Genomic DNA, 14,811 nt, shown 5'->3' on the forward strand with positions numbered 1-14,811 from the left:
CGCTTACAAATGCTCTCGGCAGAGGCAGGTTGGCAAGGGATGCTGCCTCCCCTGGACGGGGGTCGGGCCCGGAATATCATCTTGCGCGGTGGAGAGAAGAGGCACACTGTTTTCCATCCGGATTCGAACGGCCGACTCCTCTTCGACCCCGGAGTGCGCATAGCAACGTCTGCTTCCCCGCTGGCCTTGTATAATGGGGTGTTTCCATATCCCGTGCACCCATCGGAAGGACGCCGGATTCCCAACGAGACACACGCGCATATATACACACAATATCCCCCCGCTGCCGGGCAAGGAGTCTTGTAGTTTTGCGCCCTCGTACGGAGGAGCTGTCAGGGTTGTGTTGCTTGGGCACTAATAAGTTAAAGGGCGCGTTTGCAAGTGAAGGTAGACTGAACATGGTATTATTATTCAAGTACAGTGAAGCCCCTGTTTGCTTTGTTGGCCTCGGAGCCTCATGCATCAAGGCGAATTCGCGGTCGTATCTGATAGTAGAAGCAATAACGAGTAGTATACAAGTAGTACACACGCACATATATATATCCGGCGCCTATTATAAATTCGCCCGGCCCTCTAACCTGCGCCTCCTCCTCTCGGTTCCGACGGTCTTCCTCAGTTTAGCTGCCTCCTCGGCGCTCAGCTTCGATTCGGCCTTGCCCTCGGCGTTGGTCGCGTCTTCGAACAGCTTCGCACCCAGCGCGTCGACAAGCCTTAGCACCCGCGTGCTGACCGTCGCGCCGTCTCTCCGGTTCTTGCCCTCGCGCCGGCTCGACGCGATACGCTCGATAAAGTCCCATAGTCTGCCCGATGGTTGCAGCGCTCCGGAAGTTGGGTCGCGCGACGGCATCCACTCGGATGCGAGCCGCAACCGCGGTGGGACCTTTTCGTCCTTTGATTTGACTACGTAAAGAATCCCCTCCTCTTCGAAACGTTGATAGGAATTCTTAAGCGTCTCCTTGTTTACCGCCTCGAAGTAGCTCAGGTCGCCCTGGTGGTAAAGGGTCTTGCCCAGCTGTTGATTCGAGTGGTTAGTTTCCAAGACATCTGCGACTTGCCAATCAGCTTGGCGAAACGATTAAAATAGAAACATACTAGTTGCGTGGTGTTCTGCGCCTTCGCAGCCTCGATCCAGATACCACTATCCTGCCCGTTGGGGGGAGTAAGACCCATGAGCGAAACGGCGGCGAGCCAGCTGGCTTCGATGAATGGCCAGATGAGGAAGCAGTAGAAATCGTAGTTCTCTCGGCCGACTGCCCTCTCTTCATCCGCAAGCCCGACGCTCAATATGTCTCCCTTTTCGTCCCGCTTAAGACTAAGAACTCGATCGCTCTCGAGCCCGACTATCGTCTTTTCCAGGTTTGCCGCCAACCCCTCGCCGGGAAATATGAATTCGCCGCGAAACAGCGACGAGAGGAATAAAACCTGGTCCCGGAGGGCGTTGTAGGTTATTTCCTGGTGTGCCGGGCCGCCGCCCAGTTTCACGCGGGTGTACATGCTGGCGCTGACTAGGGATTCGGATATGAAGAGGTGGATTGTCATGTTTCGGTAGAAAGAAAGCTGGAACCGGTCCACAGCATAGTACGTCGGCTCGGCGAGCCCTTGCACGACGCCAACGAGGTCCTTGCCGAGGACGTCCAATCCTCGTTCTACGACGTCGGACAAGGGGGCGTTGCCAAAGTGCGCAACACGGCCGCCCTTCGCCCTGACCCGAGCAATGAGCCACTCGATCCGCCGTATCAATTCGGATTTGCCCACCCCTCGGCCGCGGAGTGTGAGCAACACGGTGCCAATAAGTGCAGTAGGCATGACCACGGACACGTTGTTGATATCAGACAGGACCTTGTATCCCATAGTCCGCAGTAGCTTCTGCTTAATCGCAACGTTCTCGGGCGTTTTCCTGTCCAGTCTTAGATTCTCAGGCGATTTGGTGAGCTTCGTCAGCTGCTCGTCAATAAAGCCACGCAGACTCCAAGGCTCGTGAAAACGGACATCCACCCTCCCCAGTCGCAGCGATAACACCGAAGAGCCGCCGGTCAAGAAGTCGGCTAAGTTCTCCTTCTTCTTCGGGATGCCTAGGAGTTCCGTGACGTAGCCCTCCGTCTCGATGACTTTATCGTATTGTGTGCTCACCGGACATATGACGGCGTCCTCGACCCGGCCCGACAGCACGCTATCCATTACGAAGCTGAGAATGCCGAATTTGGGGGGTAGTAGTTTTCCCGTCCTCGATCGGCCGCCCTCTATAAAACATTCGAAGTTATAGCCCCCCTGGAGCAAAGTGTCTATGTAGGCTTGTACAAGGGTTGTATATAAAACGTCATTTCCGAAAGACCGTCGAATCCACATTGCGCCTTGAAGCATCCAGCAACCGTGAGCTGAGTATTCCGATCGAGAGGACACGAGTGCGGACACTTACCTGCATGTTGTAAAAAGCTCCCGACGACTGGGAAATTCAAATTATCGCCAGCAACGACAACGGGAAGCGCCAGGCCCAGACGGTAGCAAATCAACTGTAAAGAGATGTAGTCGACATGAGACCGGTGGGAGGGTAAGAACACGATGCTCTGCTTTTTCTGCTCAGCCACTTCGGCGACCTTCCGCAGCTTCAGAACCTCCTCGCTCGAGACGTGTATCCCTAGGTATCCGATCAATAGGTGCGGGCGCGAGGGAGTGAGAAGGCCGCCGCCAGAACGGGTCGCGTACCTTGGTGGTAGGCTCGGGTGAGCAGTTGCGTAACCAAGTAATACGCTCCCCTAATGAAAGTCTTGCTCTCGAACTTGCATATCATGTCGTTCGTCATCTTCTCAGCCACCTCCTGTATCCCCGACTCGATGGCCGCTCGCCGGTGTGCCTTTTGCGAAGGATGGTCGCTGTCCTCCCCCTTAAGCCATCCCTCCTTCACTTCGAGTTCTAATTGCTTGTCGGCTAGCTGGGATATCCGGGCGCGCAGGAGCGGCGTAGAGACAACGGCATTCTTCATCTGCTCAGAGAAGCCGGAGTAAAAGATGGGCTGGCCAATAACTCTATCATATGCTCGCCACCCGGTGCCAGAAACGTAGAGGGAGACTTCGCGGAGGAACCTGGATGAGCCGGGAGAGGGATATTAGCGCGGCACCGTCCCGGGGGTGCGGGTCACGAGGCGGGAGGGGATGATTCGAACGGCGGACGTACTGCAGCGGTTCGGAGCGGAAGTGAGCCATGTTGTGCATCAGCGGCGCTTCCTGGCCATCGTGGGGACGCGTTTCGACATAGCTTCTCGGCCGGAGGGTGATCTGGTCGCCCAGGATCTGCAAGTCGGGGGCAGAATCGCGGGTGGGATCCTCGTCTTGCGCCATGGTATTATTATTATTACTGCTCTCACGGTTGTAACTATGTCGGAATCGAGAGGGAGGGCGGGTGCAGTATTCGTTGCTGCGGCCGAGGGTATCTCAAGAATCTGGAGTGGTTATTACATGGTGCAAGGCGCATAACACGAAGGGGGTGACGACTAGCCGTGGCTAGCAAAGAAGTAAAGTCGTCCGGACTCGGCGCGCAAGGACGGAGATGGTCACGAATAAGCCATGTCGGGTTAAGGTCTAAGTATTACCTCGTACGTAGGTTGGTGGCGACGGTGAATAAGAGGGTAACAGACCTGTAGACGTGGATGGAGATGTGATGGATGTAGAGGATGGAGGAATGGAGGCGGGTGAGGGAACCCGACATGGACGTAATCCAGGTACCTAACTGCCTACCTGTTTAGGTGCATATGTACCGAATGTATGTGTCCAGAATGCATTAGGTACTCACCACAGTTGCTATTGGGCGTATAACAGTGTCTACAGGTACCCCTGGCTACCCACTTACAGGTACCCATCTACGTCCAACCCAACCTCTGAAGATGCCCGCCGTTAGAGGCACACATGGCGTCTATGTACCGGTGATCACATTAGTCACTTACTTTGTATTGTACCAATTTCTGGTCCCTGAAGGGAACTTCTTTCCGGGAGCAATTTCAGTAGATGCGCTACGTATTACACAGGTACCAAGGGCAATAGAGGCATCTATAAGGCAATTCCTGGGGATACGCTAGGAAAATAGGGGTCGTGAATAGCCCTACAGGAACTGGGGTAGGTATGGAGAAGAAGAGACAACTAGGTGTTTTATAGATGTCCATCCCCACGAATTCATTACGTAACTAACCCCTCTAGCACAAGCTCAGTTAGCCTCCTAATTTACCGCCCCAAGTCTTCCTCTCCAGAACCTATTCTTCCACACATATCCTCCCACACTGCCGGAGCCATGGCGTCGTCCTCGCAGACGCAGCAACCCGACCCTGACAGCAATAACACCAACAAAAATACCAGCGGAAGCGGCGGCGATGGCGGCGACCAGTCCCTCCTGACCCGGCAACTGCTCGCGCGCGCCCACAGCCCGGACTCGGCCGCGCGCATCTTCGCCGAGAAGATCCAGCACCGGCCGCTGCTGCTGAAGCCGAGCGCCGCGGCTTCGTCCGATGCGCGGAGCGCGCGGCGCGCGGCGCGCGAGGCGAAGGCCAGGGCGCGAGCCGGCGCGCCCAAGCCGAAGCCGCTGTCGGCGCGGCAGCGGCGGGCGCTCGGGCTGCGCGACGCGGGGCGCCGCCGCGCGTACGCCACGTACGAGCCGCTGCACCGGCTGTGGCTCGGATACGTGCGCGAGGTGCTGGGCGGCGACCTGTACGGGCGCGGCACGGCGGCGGCGGCGGCGGCCAAGCTCGCCGCGGCCGACTACCACGGCGCCGAGGCGGAGGTGGCGCGCAGCCGGTGCCCCAGCCGGGTGGGCATCCGCGGCATCGTGGTGCGCGACGCGCGCTCCGTGTTCGAGATCGTGACGCGCGACGGCCGCGTCAAGACCGTGCCCAAGGAGGGGACCGTGTTCCGCATCCGGGTCCCGGCTGAGGGCGACGGCGGCGAGAAAGTTGCTGCTGCTGCTGGAAAGGGCGAGGGTGAGGGGGTGGCGGAGAGCAGCAGGCCGTTCACGTTCGAGATCCACGGCGACCAGTTCCGGTACCGCGCCGCGGACCGCGCCAACAGGAAGTTCAGGCAGCATTTCCTCAAGAACCTCTAACCGAGAGGAGACGGCGGACTCATCGATTTCCCGGCGCACCGCGAGTCCGAGACGACTCTCTGCGGTACGCATCACACGCGTGGCGATATGCGCGCCCCTAACCTGGTTATTGCTGGCGCCTTTCAGAGCACAGAGACCAGGCGTCGAAACTAGGCCGAAGTCGCTTACGAATGGTATATATGTCTGCCGTTCTATCGTACCTATCCCAAGTACCGGGATCAGTGGACCGACAGTCTATTCGGAGGGACCTCTGGCTTCCTACATCAAGCCTACGGAGATCCGTAGCGTCGGCGAGGGAGAGTCTGGCTTCCCGGGCGAACACTCACCGCGCACCGGAATCAGCACCTCCTAGCTCCGCCGAGACCACGCCCGCAATCAGCACTGCCGCCAAGTCGGGGCTCTCAGGGTCGTCTCTGCTAGCCAAGCCCGGGGCGGATATATTACGTTACGGCTCGCCGAAGCTGCGCCCAGCCAGGCCAAGTTGCTAGGGCACCGAGACAGGTTCGTAGAGATGCAACGAGTACGGCCGCGTGAGAGTAAACGTTATAGAAGGAGGAGCCTCAATGTATATTACACATACCCAGTCTACACCGCATAGTCTACAGGCGGCCCCGATTGCGGCTCTATCCGCCTAGCTCTCTATCGCAAAGTGAGCTAGAAACTACGCATACTTCACGCTGGCCCCGTCTCAAGTACTACACGTCAGCCGAGAGGCGCGGGGACAGATACATCAATACTTGTAGAATTATACAGACACGCGTGCATTACTGGGAGATGTATATTCGAGCCACCACCTAGAACATCGGTAGTAACTAAGGCCGCCTTAGCTTCGGGCGTCATGTGTTCCGAGCTAGCGCGTTTTACATATATGGACACAAAACCACAATCCTCGACCACGAAGTCCTGCCGTCCTAGCATCTTATCCCGACATCCCCTCCCTACGCAACCCCGCCGCTGGACCGAACCTGTCCTGCTTAGGCGGGTACCGCGGTCGGCAGACCCGCCGTCTCGAGCAGGATCTGCACCGCCTTGAACAGCTTCTCGTCGTCGTACCTAGAGAGAGAGCGCGTCCGCGTTAGCCAATCGCCTGATGAACCGACCGATCGAGCAAGTCTCGGCGCGAATATCTGCGTCCCTCCTCCCTTTGGCCCATCTATTTTTTTTATACGCGGTCTCAAGAGAAGGGGAAAGAAAGAAAGAACAAGGGAAGCAATTAAAAGAAAAGAAACTCACCTCCTGGCGACCAGCTGCAGCGAGATCGGCGCGCCGACGTAGCCCTCGACGCCGTGCTCGGCCCACTGGTCGCGGAAGTACGCGTCGCTCGGGCTGAGTGGCTCGTAGCCGTCGGGGTAGGCGTACGGGGCCTCGCGGGCGGCGGCGTCGGGGCCGCCGGCGCCGACGAAGTCGGCCGTGGGGAAGATGATGCCGGGGTAGTCGAGCAGGTTCCACTGGGCGGTGTAGCCCCAGTAGCGGCTGGTGTCGAGCTTGGGCGCGACGCTCGGCGTCGCCGGGCACAGGATCACGTCGAGCGGGCGGCCGTCGGCGCGCCCGGCCGCCGTCTCGTTCCACAGCTGCGCGTACTTGTTCCGGTACTCCTCGCGCGCCACCACAGCGTCCCACAGCGTCTCGATCGTCAGCGGCTCCACGTGCGGGTTCTCGTGCAGCATGAACTTGGACAGCGGCCGCCACGGCTCCCCGCACGACTCCACGATCTCCTTGATCTCCTTCCCGCCGTCCGGGTAGTACAGCTTCGCCTGCGTGCCGGTTAGCTTGGAAATCTCGCGTCGCGCTAGCATGCGCACACGGGTAAGGGCGGCGAGGCACATACGATGACGGACCACGCCAGGTCGTGCCTCCAGGGCTTCCAGTCCACAATCTCGATGTTGGGGTGGCTCTTCAGCTTCGTTACGAATTCGTCGATAGCTCTAAGGATAGGCGGGTGCGGCCTCACGACGCCGTCGTTCCGGATGACGCCGACCCGAATCTTCCTGTCCGGGAAGAACTGCGCCGGGTCCCTCCAGTCCATGGCCACCAGGCTCGGCTGTCTCAGCCAAGGCCTCCTGCCGACGACCGTCTGGGCGAAGAGCCTCAACCCCTCGAGACTGGTGGACAGGGGCCCGACGGACCCGAGGATAGACTCGGCCCCGCCCATGGCGATAGACCAGCCGGCGGTAGGCATGCGCATGGTGGTGGGCTTGTAGCCGAAGATGCCGTTATTCGCTGCCGGCGCTCGGATCGATCCGCCGATGTCGGTTCCAATCCCCAAAAGAGAACCGCGGAGGGCGATCAGAGCCCCCTCTCCGCCCGTCGAGCCCCCCGCTGTTAGAGTGGTGTTGTGGGGATTCACCGTCACCCTATCTCCCACACCCCCGGTCGTTAGCAAGTCGGAAATGCCCCGTTGCCCCGCCCCTCCTCTCCCCCTCTCTTTTGCTGTGACCACCCACTTACCCGTAGAGATTGTTGCTTGTCTCGATGTGCATCAGAGTCTGTGGCTGCGTCGTCCTGGCGAAAACCACTGCCCCCGCCTCCTCCAGACACTGCACGACCAGAGCATCTTCCTTGGACACCCGGCCGACCCAGCTCACGAAGGAGGCGTTGATATCCTCGTCTTTTATCCCAATGTGCTCTTTGACGCTAAATGGCACGCCGTGGAGCGGGCCTATCGGCTTCCCGTTGTCAGCTAAGTACCGGTCGAGCTCCGCTGCTCGGGCCAGGGCTCGTTTGGGAAGCAGCTCGGTGAGGCAGTTGGTGAGCTTCTGGGCTATGCCTGCGCGGCGCAAGAAAGCGTTGACCACGGTCGTCGTGCTCCACTCGCCTGAGGCTACCCTCTTGGCCAGATCCGGGACGTCTAGGCTGGTGATTTGGACCTCCCTCGCGGTCAGCAGCTTCTCCGGGATGGCGATGGTGCTAACGGGCACGTCTTCCGGGCGTATTTCCGGCACAGGTGGGCGGACCGCTGCGATCGACTCATCTCTGTGTCGCTGCCGATCGGCGGCCACCTCCTGCCACGTCGCGCCGCTGGCAATAGTAACAGTAGCGGGAGCCATATTTGCGATTAGGCCCAATTCTAGGTACCCTGGGAAGAAGGAGTGCGTATTGCCGTCGTCGTGAACTTTCAGGTGGGATATTAGACTCCAATCAAGGTGGGGAGATCCGAACGAATCCAAATGCAACCTATACACTGGCTATTTGGGAATCGTAGCCGTATGCTTAAGTACTTGCATGCCATACCGCGATCCAGATGCGGGCAATAGATGATCCATTTGGTTTATCAGCATGTTGGTCTTTCTTCGAGCAGCTCGACCCCAGGTGGAAAAATCGGCACCGGACGTTGCCCGTCTCCAGGCGATCTCGGAACGCCCGCACGAGACCACCGTCGTAAACTGAGCTCACAGCCAATTTCCTCGGTCCCACACCAGTGCAGTGATTCCCTCGACGTAGTAATTACATGCAGTGGTACGCCCCAACATGGCTCGGCATCCGCACACTGGTCAAAGATCCCGAGAGTGATTCACCCAACGTGTTTTCGTATGCAGCGTGACCATGAGATAGAGGTATCGTCACCGCCTGGGCCGGGGGAATCGTTCCCTCCTCCCTTCTGGCTTAGGGTAAAGGTTAAGCCCGCTTATAAATATGTCGATATTTGTCATCGAGTACGGTGAGTCCCCTCGGCAGGTAAGTAATTCCGCCCAGGTCAGAGGTGAAGTTGGGCAACCATTGGGAACCCAGCGCGCGGTGGCGGACCTCGATGTCAACCAACCTCGTTGGGTCCCATGTGGAGAATCACTACGGCGGTGAGACGGGGAGCCCGACACACCTACTACCCTCGACCCGACATCCCTACGCCTCCAAACCCAGATCCATCCGAAATTGGGACGTATTGAACGCCGGCCCACCGGATCGCGGTGATGTTCAGAATGACGGCGACGGTTTCGCGCTATTGGCTCCGGCCGCCCTGCGAGAAGTTCATGCTGTAGCCGCCAGTGTTCTCGTCCTTGACCATCTGGAAATTGTCCGTGCTAAGTCCGAAGGGTTTAAGTATCCCATTCCCCAGCTGCGCACGTCCGGTCAGCATCTATCATCCAGCATCGTCGTCCGACACGCCTGTCCTCGGCGACTACTCACATCCTTCAGCTTCCCCCACATCTCAGACATCTCCTTCTCCTGGGCCGCCTTCGTTCTCGGAGGGAGGTACCTCAACTGCGCCTCGACGATCTTCCGATCGGCGGCGCCGAGGTTAGTCATAGCAGACAGTATCTTGTAGTCTTCTTCGGCGCCGGCTAGATTCGACCAGCCGCCGAGTTCGCTCCGTGCTCGGGCTCGCCTCATCAATGCCTTGGCTCGGATTCGCAGGATATCATCGTGGCGTCTTTGCTTCGCAGCCTCGGCGGCGTCCTCGTCCCGGGAGGCGGGCGCGCTCTTCTGGGCCCCTGAGCTTACGATCTCCTCCTCGACGTCGTCCTCTTTCTGCTTTTGCTGCTGTTCGCTCCGCTCCCGGTCGGCCTCAGCCTTCTGGAGACGGTCCAAACCCTCGACAGATTCGGTGGCAGCTTTGACGGCCTCCGTCCATTGTTCTAGTTTCAGGTGGCAGGCAGAGATGTTGGACTTGAGGACGGCAAGCTCGTAGTCGAGGTAGTGTGGGCAGACAGAAGTTGCTTCTTCGTATTTGGTGATGGCATTCTCGTACTTGGCCGCAGAAAAGAGGGTGTTCGCTTGGGTTTTTCTCTCGTTGGACTCTTCTAGTAACCCCTACAGGCAGATCCACGGCATTAGTCGGGTCGGTGAGGGTGGACGCTTAGGGCAGAGAGAGAGAGAGAGAGAGAGAAGATCGTGGTGGTGAGCATACTGCTTCTTCTTCAGGCGGAAACCGCTCGGGCACTGTCAGCTCCGGAGGCTCTCCATCGCCGGGTTTGGGAGGACTGGCCATGGCTCGGAGCTCGAGGTCGATTTCGGGGGAGAGAGGAGGGGGGAAGGTTAGCGGAGCAGGTCCTGTCTATATGTATATGCTGAATGCCCAAGGTAGGTCGACTTGCTGTCCCGGCTATCTCATCGGTTCAGGCAGGGGAGAAGGAAGGGAAGTATGCAATGCACGGCTTGGATGTGATGCACGCGAATCCTTCCGCCCATAAAGAGGTCTGTATATGCGTGTACCTCAGTACTTGCCCCGGACGGCACCCTAAGGAGGCAGGTAAGTACCTATACTTACCTACTCCAGCACAGGGCAGCTAGAGAGGATATCCCTACGAGCAGCACATGGTCATGGTCATAGCTCGGCAGCCTGGCGCCCGCCAGGAAGTCTACGTATAGCTTCATGTAAGTGGGCGAGGCACAAGGGGCTAATCCCGACGAGGCGTAGCGGTGGTCCGGTCAGCGGTGCTTGGGGGGCAGGCCGCTACTGCACAGGGCGCTAAGTCTCTGGAATCTAGAGCGCCCTACGCCACAATGCTACCTAACGGCCATACATGTGAATCCGTACAAGCTTATCTTATAGCCCTCCATCGGATGCAACGTGGACGTATCTTGCCCATGGTCGCAACTCGCGATAGTGCTACTCAGTATAGGCTATTCCCGCCCGTCCAACGCATTGCATATCCACGTGTACACGCTTGTCTTCTCGGCTCTGACTTATAGACGTGGGAGACGGCACGGAGCGAAGACGCGCCGATATCGTTATCACGGTGGGTAGGTAAGCAGGGAAAGCCCACATTCAAGATACACACCTCTAATATCCTGGTCTACTATCGCGGCCGATGCGCCCACACATATACATTAGGTACCCAGTACATTAGACACTATCCGTAGACTGATCAAGGGTCTAGGTACCTACCTGTACATGTAGGTAATTTCCCGCCGACCCCGCCTGTCTCCCGGCGATGAGTCTGCAACTATGATATCTCCTCTAGGCGCGCGAGCTGTGCGCATACTTCGTCGTCACAATCGTAATCAACCAACTCTCTCCTGGGCCGCTAGTCCAGCTTATGATCCCTCGCATACGGGCGACTTAGGAACCCGACGAACACCGCGCACGCGATATGGCTCCTCATACAGAGCAAGTCCCTCCCCGCCCTCGGCCAGGCGGGACGCGATACTAACCCTCGACCCCCCCCCCTTCGAAGATTCCCGCCCGTGAGGGCCTGTCTCTTTGACATGGATGGTCTCCTGCTCGACACCGAGGATATATACACCCTCTGCATCAACCTCATCCTCGAGAAGTACGGCCGCTCCCCGCTTCCCTGGTCTGTCAAGGCCAAGCTGCAGGGCCGGCCCGGACCCGAGGCGAACGCCCTCTTCCACCACTGGGCCAAGCTGCCCATCCCCGACTCCGTCTACCTCACCGAGCTCACCGCCCTGCAGCAGCACCACTTCCAGGCCGCGAAGCCGCTGCCCGGCGTCGAGAAGCTGCTCGGCGACCTCGGCCGAACCAAGTGGTGGGACGAGAAGGACCATACCGGCGTGAAGAACGGGGACAAGGGAGGTAACGGTAACGGAGCGACGGCCCAGAGGGTCCACATCGCGCTCGCGACGAGCAGCACGTCGGCCAACTTCGCCGTCAAGACCGCCAGGTGGACCGACCTGTTCTCAGTCTTCGAGACGCACCGCAGGGTTCTAGGCGACGACGAGCGCGTCCCGCCCGGCCGCGGCAAACCGCTCCCGGACATCTACCTGCTGGCGCTCAAGACCATCAACGACAGCCTCGACGAAGGCGAGAAGCCGATCACCCCCGAGGAGTGTCTAGTATTCGAGGACAGCGTCCCTGGCGTAGAAGCTGGGCGGCGCGCGGGCATGAGAGTCGTATGGTGCCCCCACCCAATGCTTAAGAAGGAGTGCGAGGGCCGCGAGAAGGAGATCCTAGCCGGGCGCACGGGCGAAGCCGGCGAGGTCGATGCTCACCAATTGGGAGAGATCGACGACGGTTGGGCCGACTACTTCGTCAGCCTAACCGACTTACCGTATGAGAAATACGGCATAGTCGTCCCCCCGTCTGAGCTATAGTTGGGCCTCCCCCTTCAGAGGGAAGGCGGGTATACGCATGACAGACATGCCGCTCGGGACACTAGGATGGAGAAGAAATAGAATTCGGTAGATGGCATAGGCGTGGAGCAGAAAAGGACGGGAGGGCCTCCCTTTCCATACCTAGGAGCTCTCAACACCTAGCATTAGACCTAGATCACCACTCAGCTGCTGCAGTAGGGTACATAGAAAATCGCTCAGACTTACGTGTCAAGAGGACTCAATAATGAAGCGGGGAGGGTATTTCTTCTCGAAATCGTAGCTCCCTCCCAAAGACGGGCTTTCAATAAACATCCCACAAGCTGATTTTCCCGTCTTTACTACCTGCGGCTAGCCAATGCACCTCTTTCGCCATCTTCATCCGTCGATCTTTGACGCTGAGCTGGCCCAACTTCGGCACGGCTACCATATCAGTAGTATCTTGACCGTCCGCGACATTGCCAGCGGTAGCCGGTCCACCCTCGGGATTCTCGTCAGCTGGTTTCGAAGGCCCAGATCCGGGTTGGTCTCCGTCGGCCAAAGCTGAGAAAGCAACTGCGTAACAACCGAGTTCGTGCCACTTCAAGACCGCCAGCTCCGTCATCGTCTTGGTGGAATAGACGCGCACCTTGGAGTCCCACCCGGCCGTGGCGAGGATCTTGCCGTCAGACCGGATGCGCAGACCCTGCTGGCCCGAGTGCTTCGTATTGATTATTTTTAATGGCTGTGTTTCGATGATCGGCACCGACTGTTTTGACCGTCTCGACTCCTCGGCTGGGGTTATCACTCTAGGTATCGGGTGCTTAGCGATGGTAGCATCTGCGCCGGAAGTTACGAAATAATTCCTAAGCGGATCGACATCGAGAGAGAGCACTGTTTGGCTATGAACTTGTGCCTTGTATAATATCTCCCATGTCTCGCTTCGGCCGAGTCGCGCCACCACTGCAAGACCGGACTCATAAGCAGCAACGAGAGTTAGATATTCCTCGACCCAAAACAGGCCTAACGACATCACCATGCCCTTCTTCTCGGCCACGCTTCCTAAACGGATGGTGTGCTCGCGATTCTGGCCGGGGAGCCGGAAGATATCAATCTGCGCAGCCAATGTGTAAGCGATAGTATGAACAGACTATCGGCATCCCTGAAGGGCGAGTTGATGGACTTACGGCCTCTGTCTCTAGCGTGTGGGGAACAGCAATGAGGAGCTCGTCGGGAGTAGTGTGTGGGCTCCCCGGACAAGAAGCAAAGGAGCAAAAGTTCATAGTGTTCACTTCGAGTATGTGCAGTACCCACGGCTGTAGCCGATCGGGCACGGGTTCCTCCAGCGGAAGAACGGTGCTCATGGAAGGCTCATCGGACTGGGCGAGTTTCCACACGATCAGGCGATTGTCTCTCCCGTGCCTGAGAAATGGTTCTCGGTCAACGGACGGCAATCGATTACGGTGGTTTGAGAGAAGATGTCAAGCATAGATTGCGGGTTGGGACTCGACCTACGTGATGATCCTGTCGTGGCCCCAGTCGGCTATCCCGAGGACGGCGTTTGCGTGGGCTCGCCAGACAGCTCGGGGGCGCATGATAGCCAAGTCCCAAAGCACGACGAAGCCATCCGCATCTCCGGATGCCAGTCGTCGATTTCCCCTGACGAAGGCCGTGACGTGTACCTGAGCGCGGTGGCCGCGTAGGACCGACTTGGGCTGTGCGGGCGGATGGTGAGGCATGATTCCAATAGTCGCTGTTCCTCAAATCTCAGTGCACCTCATCCAACCTGACCGGCCGACTTCCCCTTAGTAGGCGACGAAACGAACGGGACTCTGGCTGGAAAATACTATGGGTCCCTATGTTCTCTTCTAGTATTCGTAGCCTCATCCACGCTATCCGAATAGGAGCCGTGAAATGGTACCCGCCAAAACCTGCTGTTTTCGATCATCAGTAGTCGATGAATGAATGGGTGGTATCGATGAGTGATGACGGTAGTAGTGATTGCGGGGTGGAATGCAGGTCGGATGAATTGAATGCGAGGATGTTTTGAAGGGGGTTTGGTAGGTCAATATCCCCAATATCGCTATATTATAGGTGGGTTATCGCTATATTATAGGTGGGTCATCGCTATATTATAGGTGGGTATAAGGTTGGGAGGCACCTAACCTAGGCACCTACCTTCCTACCTACCGACCTTCCTCGGGTGGCTCATCACATCGTATGCATACATACCCCTCGCCGACATTGAGTCTTTAGATGGCTCACGAAAGGGGCTATCAGGCATACGCTCACGAATTCTACGGTGTATACGAATGGGGATATATGGATAAAGCAAATGCGCATAGGTGTGCATGTATGCTGTATGCGAGACTGTTGATACCATGCTATCCATCTTGTCTGGACGGGGAAAAATAAAAAATAGCATAGCAAGCACAGAGTGAAGCACAGAAGAGGTACTCAGTCAACCGTCGCGCTAGCCATGATCGGGACCATCTCCTCTACCTAAGTACCTACGAGTCAACTGCCAACCTCTCTTACACTTGCCTGCTTCAACCACCGATCACGCCCGGATCTACCTAGATATTCATCCAGCTATATTCATCCAGCTATGCCCATCAGGCTATGTCCATCTAGCCGACGACACCCCATCAATACCCCCTTATCAAATCCCGCAGTCGCGAAGCAAGTAAAACCTAAGATGGGCGTAGCATTGCTCGGCACTCCATGCGGGCGGCTACCCGCATCGACCACATGGCGGTT

The 14,811-nt window shown here is 57.8% G+C and overlaps 6 protein-coding genes across 6 annotated transcripts; 2 read left to right on the top strand and 4 right to left on the bottom strand.

The window, feature by feature from the left end:
• Positions 1-382: 382 nt before the first annotated feature.
• On the bottom strand, positions 383-3,678 carry GGS23DRAFT_575719 (acyltransferase-domain-containing protein). Its single transcript, XM_051516808.1, has 5 exons — positions 3,172-3,678; positions 2,704-3,080; positions 2,417-2,635; positions 1,093-2,351; positions 383-1,012 (listed from the first exon to the last, which is right to left on the bottom strand). Exons 1-5 carry the CDS (start codon positions 3,333-3,335, stop codon positions 554-556), a joined length of 2,478 nt encoding a protein of 825 aa, XP_051370279.1. The 5' UTR covers positions 3,336-3,678; the 3' UTR covers positions 383-553.
• Positions 3,679-4,278: 600 nt separating this feature from the next.
• Positions 4,279-5,082, top strand: GGS23DRAFT_598349 (ribonuclease P protein subunit p29; the record flags this gene model as incomplete). The annotated part of the gene is made up of 1 exon (XM_051518759.1): positions 4,279-5,082. One exon carries the CDS (start codon positions 4,279-4,281, stop codon positions 5,080-5,082), a length of 804 nt encoding a protein of 267 aa, XP_051370280.1.
• Positions 5,083-5,668: 586 nt separating this feature from the next.
• On the bottom strand, positions 5,669-8,129 carry GGS23DRAFT_611638 (amidase; the record flags this gene model as incomplete). Its single annotated transcript, XM_051520427.1, has 4 exons — positions 5,669-6,135; positions 6,316-6,836; positions 6,911-7,436; positions 7,531-8,129. 4 exons carry the CDS (start codon positions 8,127-8,129, stop codon positions 6,057-6,059), a joined length of 1,725 nt encoding a protein of 574 aa, XP_051370281.1. The 3' UTR covers positions 5,669-6,056.
• Positions 8,130-8,440: 311 nt separating this feature from the next.
• Positions 8,441-10,009, bottom strand: GGS23DRAFT_611642 (uncharacterized protein; the record flags this gene model as incomplete). The annotated part of the gene is made up of 3 exons (XM_051520428.1): positions 8,441-9,136; positions 9,208-9,831; positions 9,929-10,009. 3 exons carry the CDS (start codon positions 10,007-10,009, stop codon positions 9,020-9,022), a joined length of 822 nt encoding a protein of 273 aa, XP_051370282.1. The 3' UTR covers positions 8,441-9,019.
• A 702-nt stretch (positions 10,010-10,711) lies between these two features.
• On the top strand, positions 10,712-12,226 carry GGS23DRAFT_139992 (HAD-like protein). Its single transcript, XM_051511256.1, has 4 exons — positions 10,712-10,768; positions 10,902-10,917; positions 10,986-11,131; positions 11,199-12,226. Exons 3-4 carry the CDS (start codon positions 11,115-11,117, stop codon positions 12,073-12,075), a joined length of 894 nt encoding a protein of 297 aa, XP_051370283.1. The 5' UTR covers positions 10,712-10,768; positions 10,902-10,917; positions 10,986-11,114; the 3' UTR covers positions 12,076-12,226.
• A 150-nt stretch (positions 12,227-12,376) lies between these two features.
• GGS23DRAFT_606148 (WD40 repeat-like protein) lies at positions 12,377-13,790 on the bottom strand (the record flags this gene model as incomplete). Its single annotated transcript, XM_051519870.1, has 3 exons — positions 12,377-13,165; positions 13,239-13,473; positions 13,567-13,790. The coding sequence occupies 3 exons, from the start codon at positions 13,788-13,790 to the stop codon at positions 12,377-12,379; spliced, it is 1,248 nt and encodes a 415-aa protein (XP_051370284.1).
• Between the last annotated feature and the right edge of the window lie 1,021 nt (positions 13,791-14,811).

This window comes from Durotheca rogersii, assembly GCF_024521655.1.
Source record: "Durotheca rogersii strain YMJ 92031201 chromosome Unknown GGS23scaffold_17, whole genome shotgun sequence".
Lineage (NCBI taxonomy): Eukaryota > Fungi > Ascomycota > Sordariomycetes > Xylariales > Xylariaceae > Durotheca > Durotheca rogersii.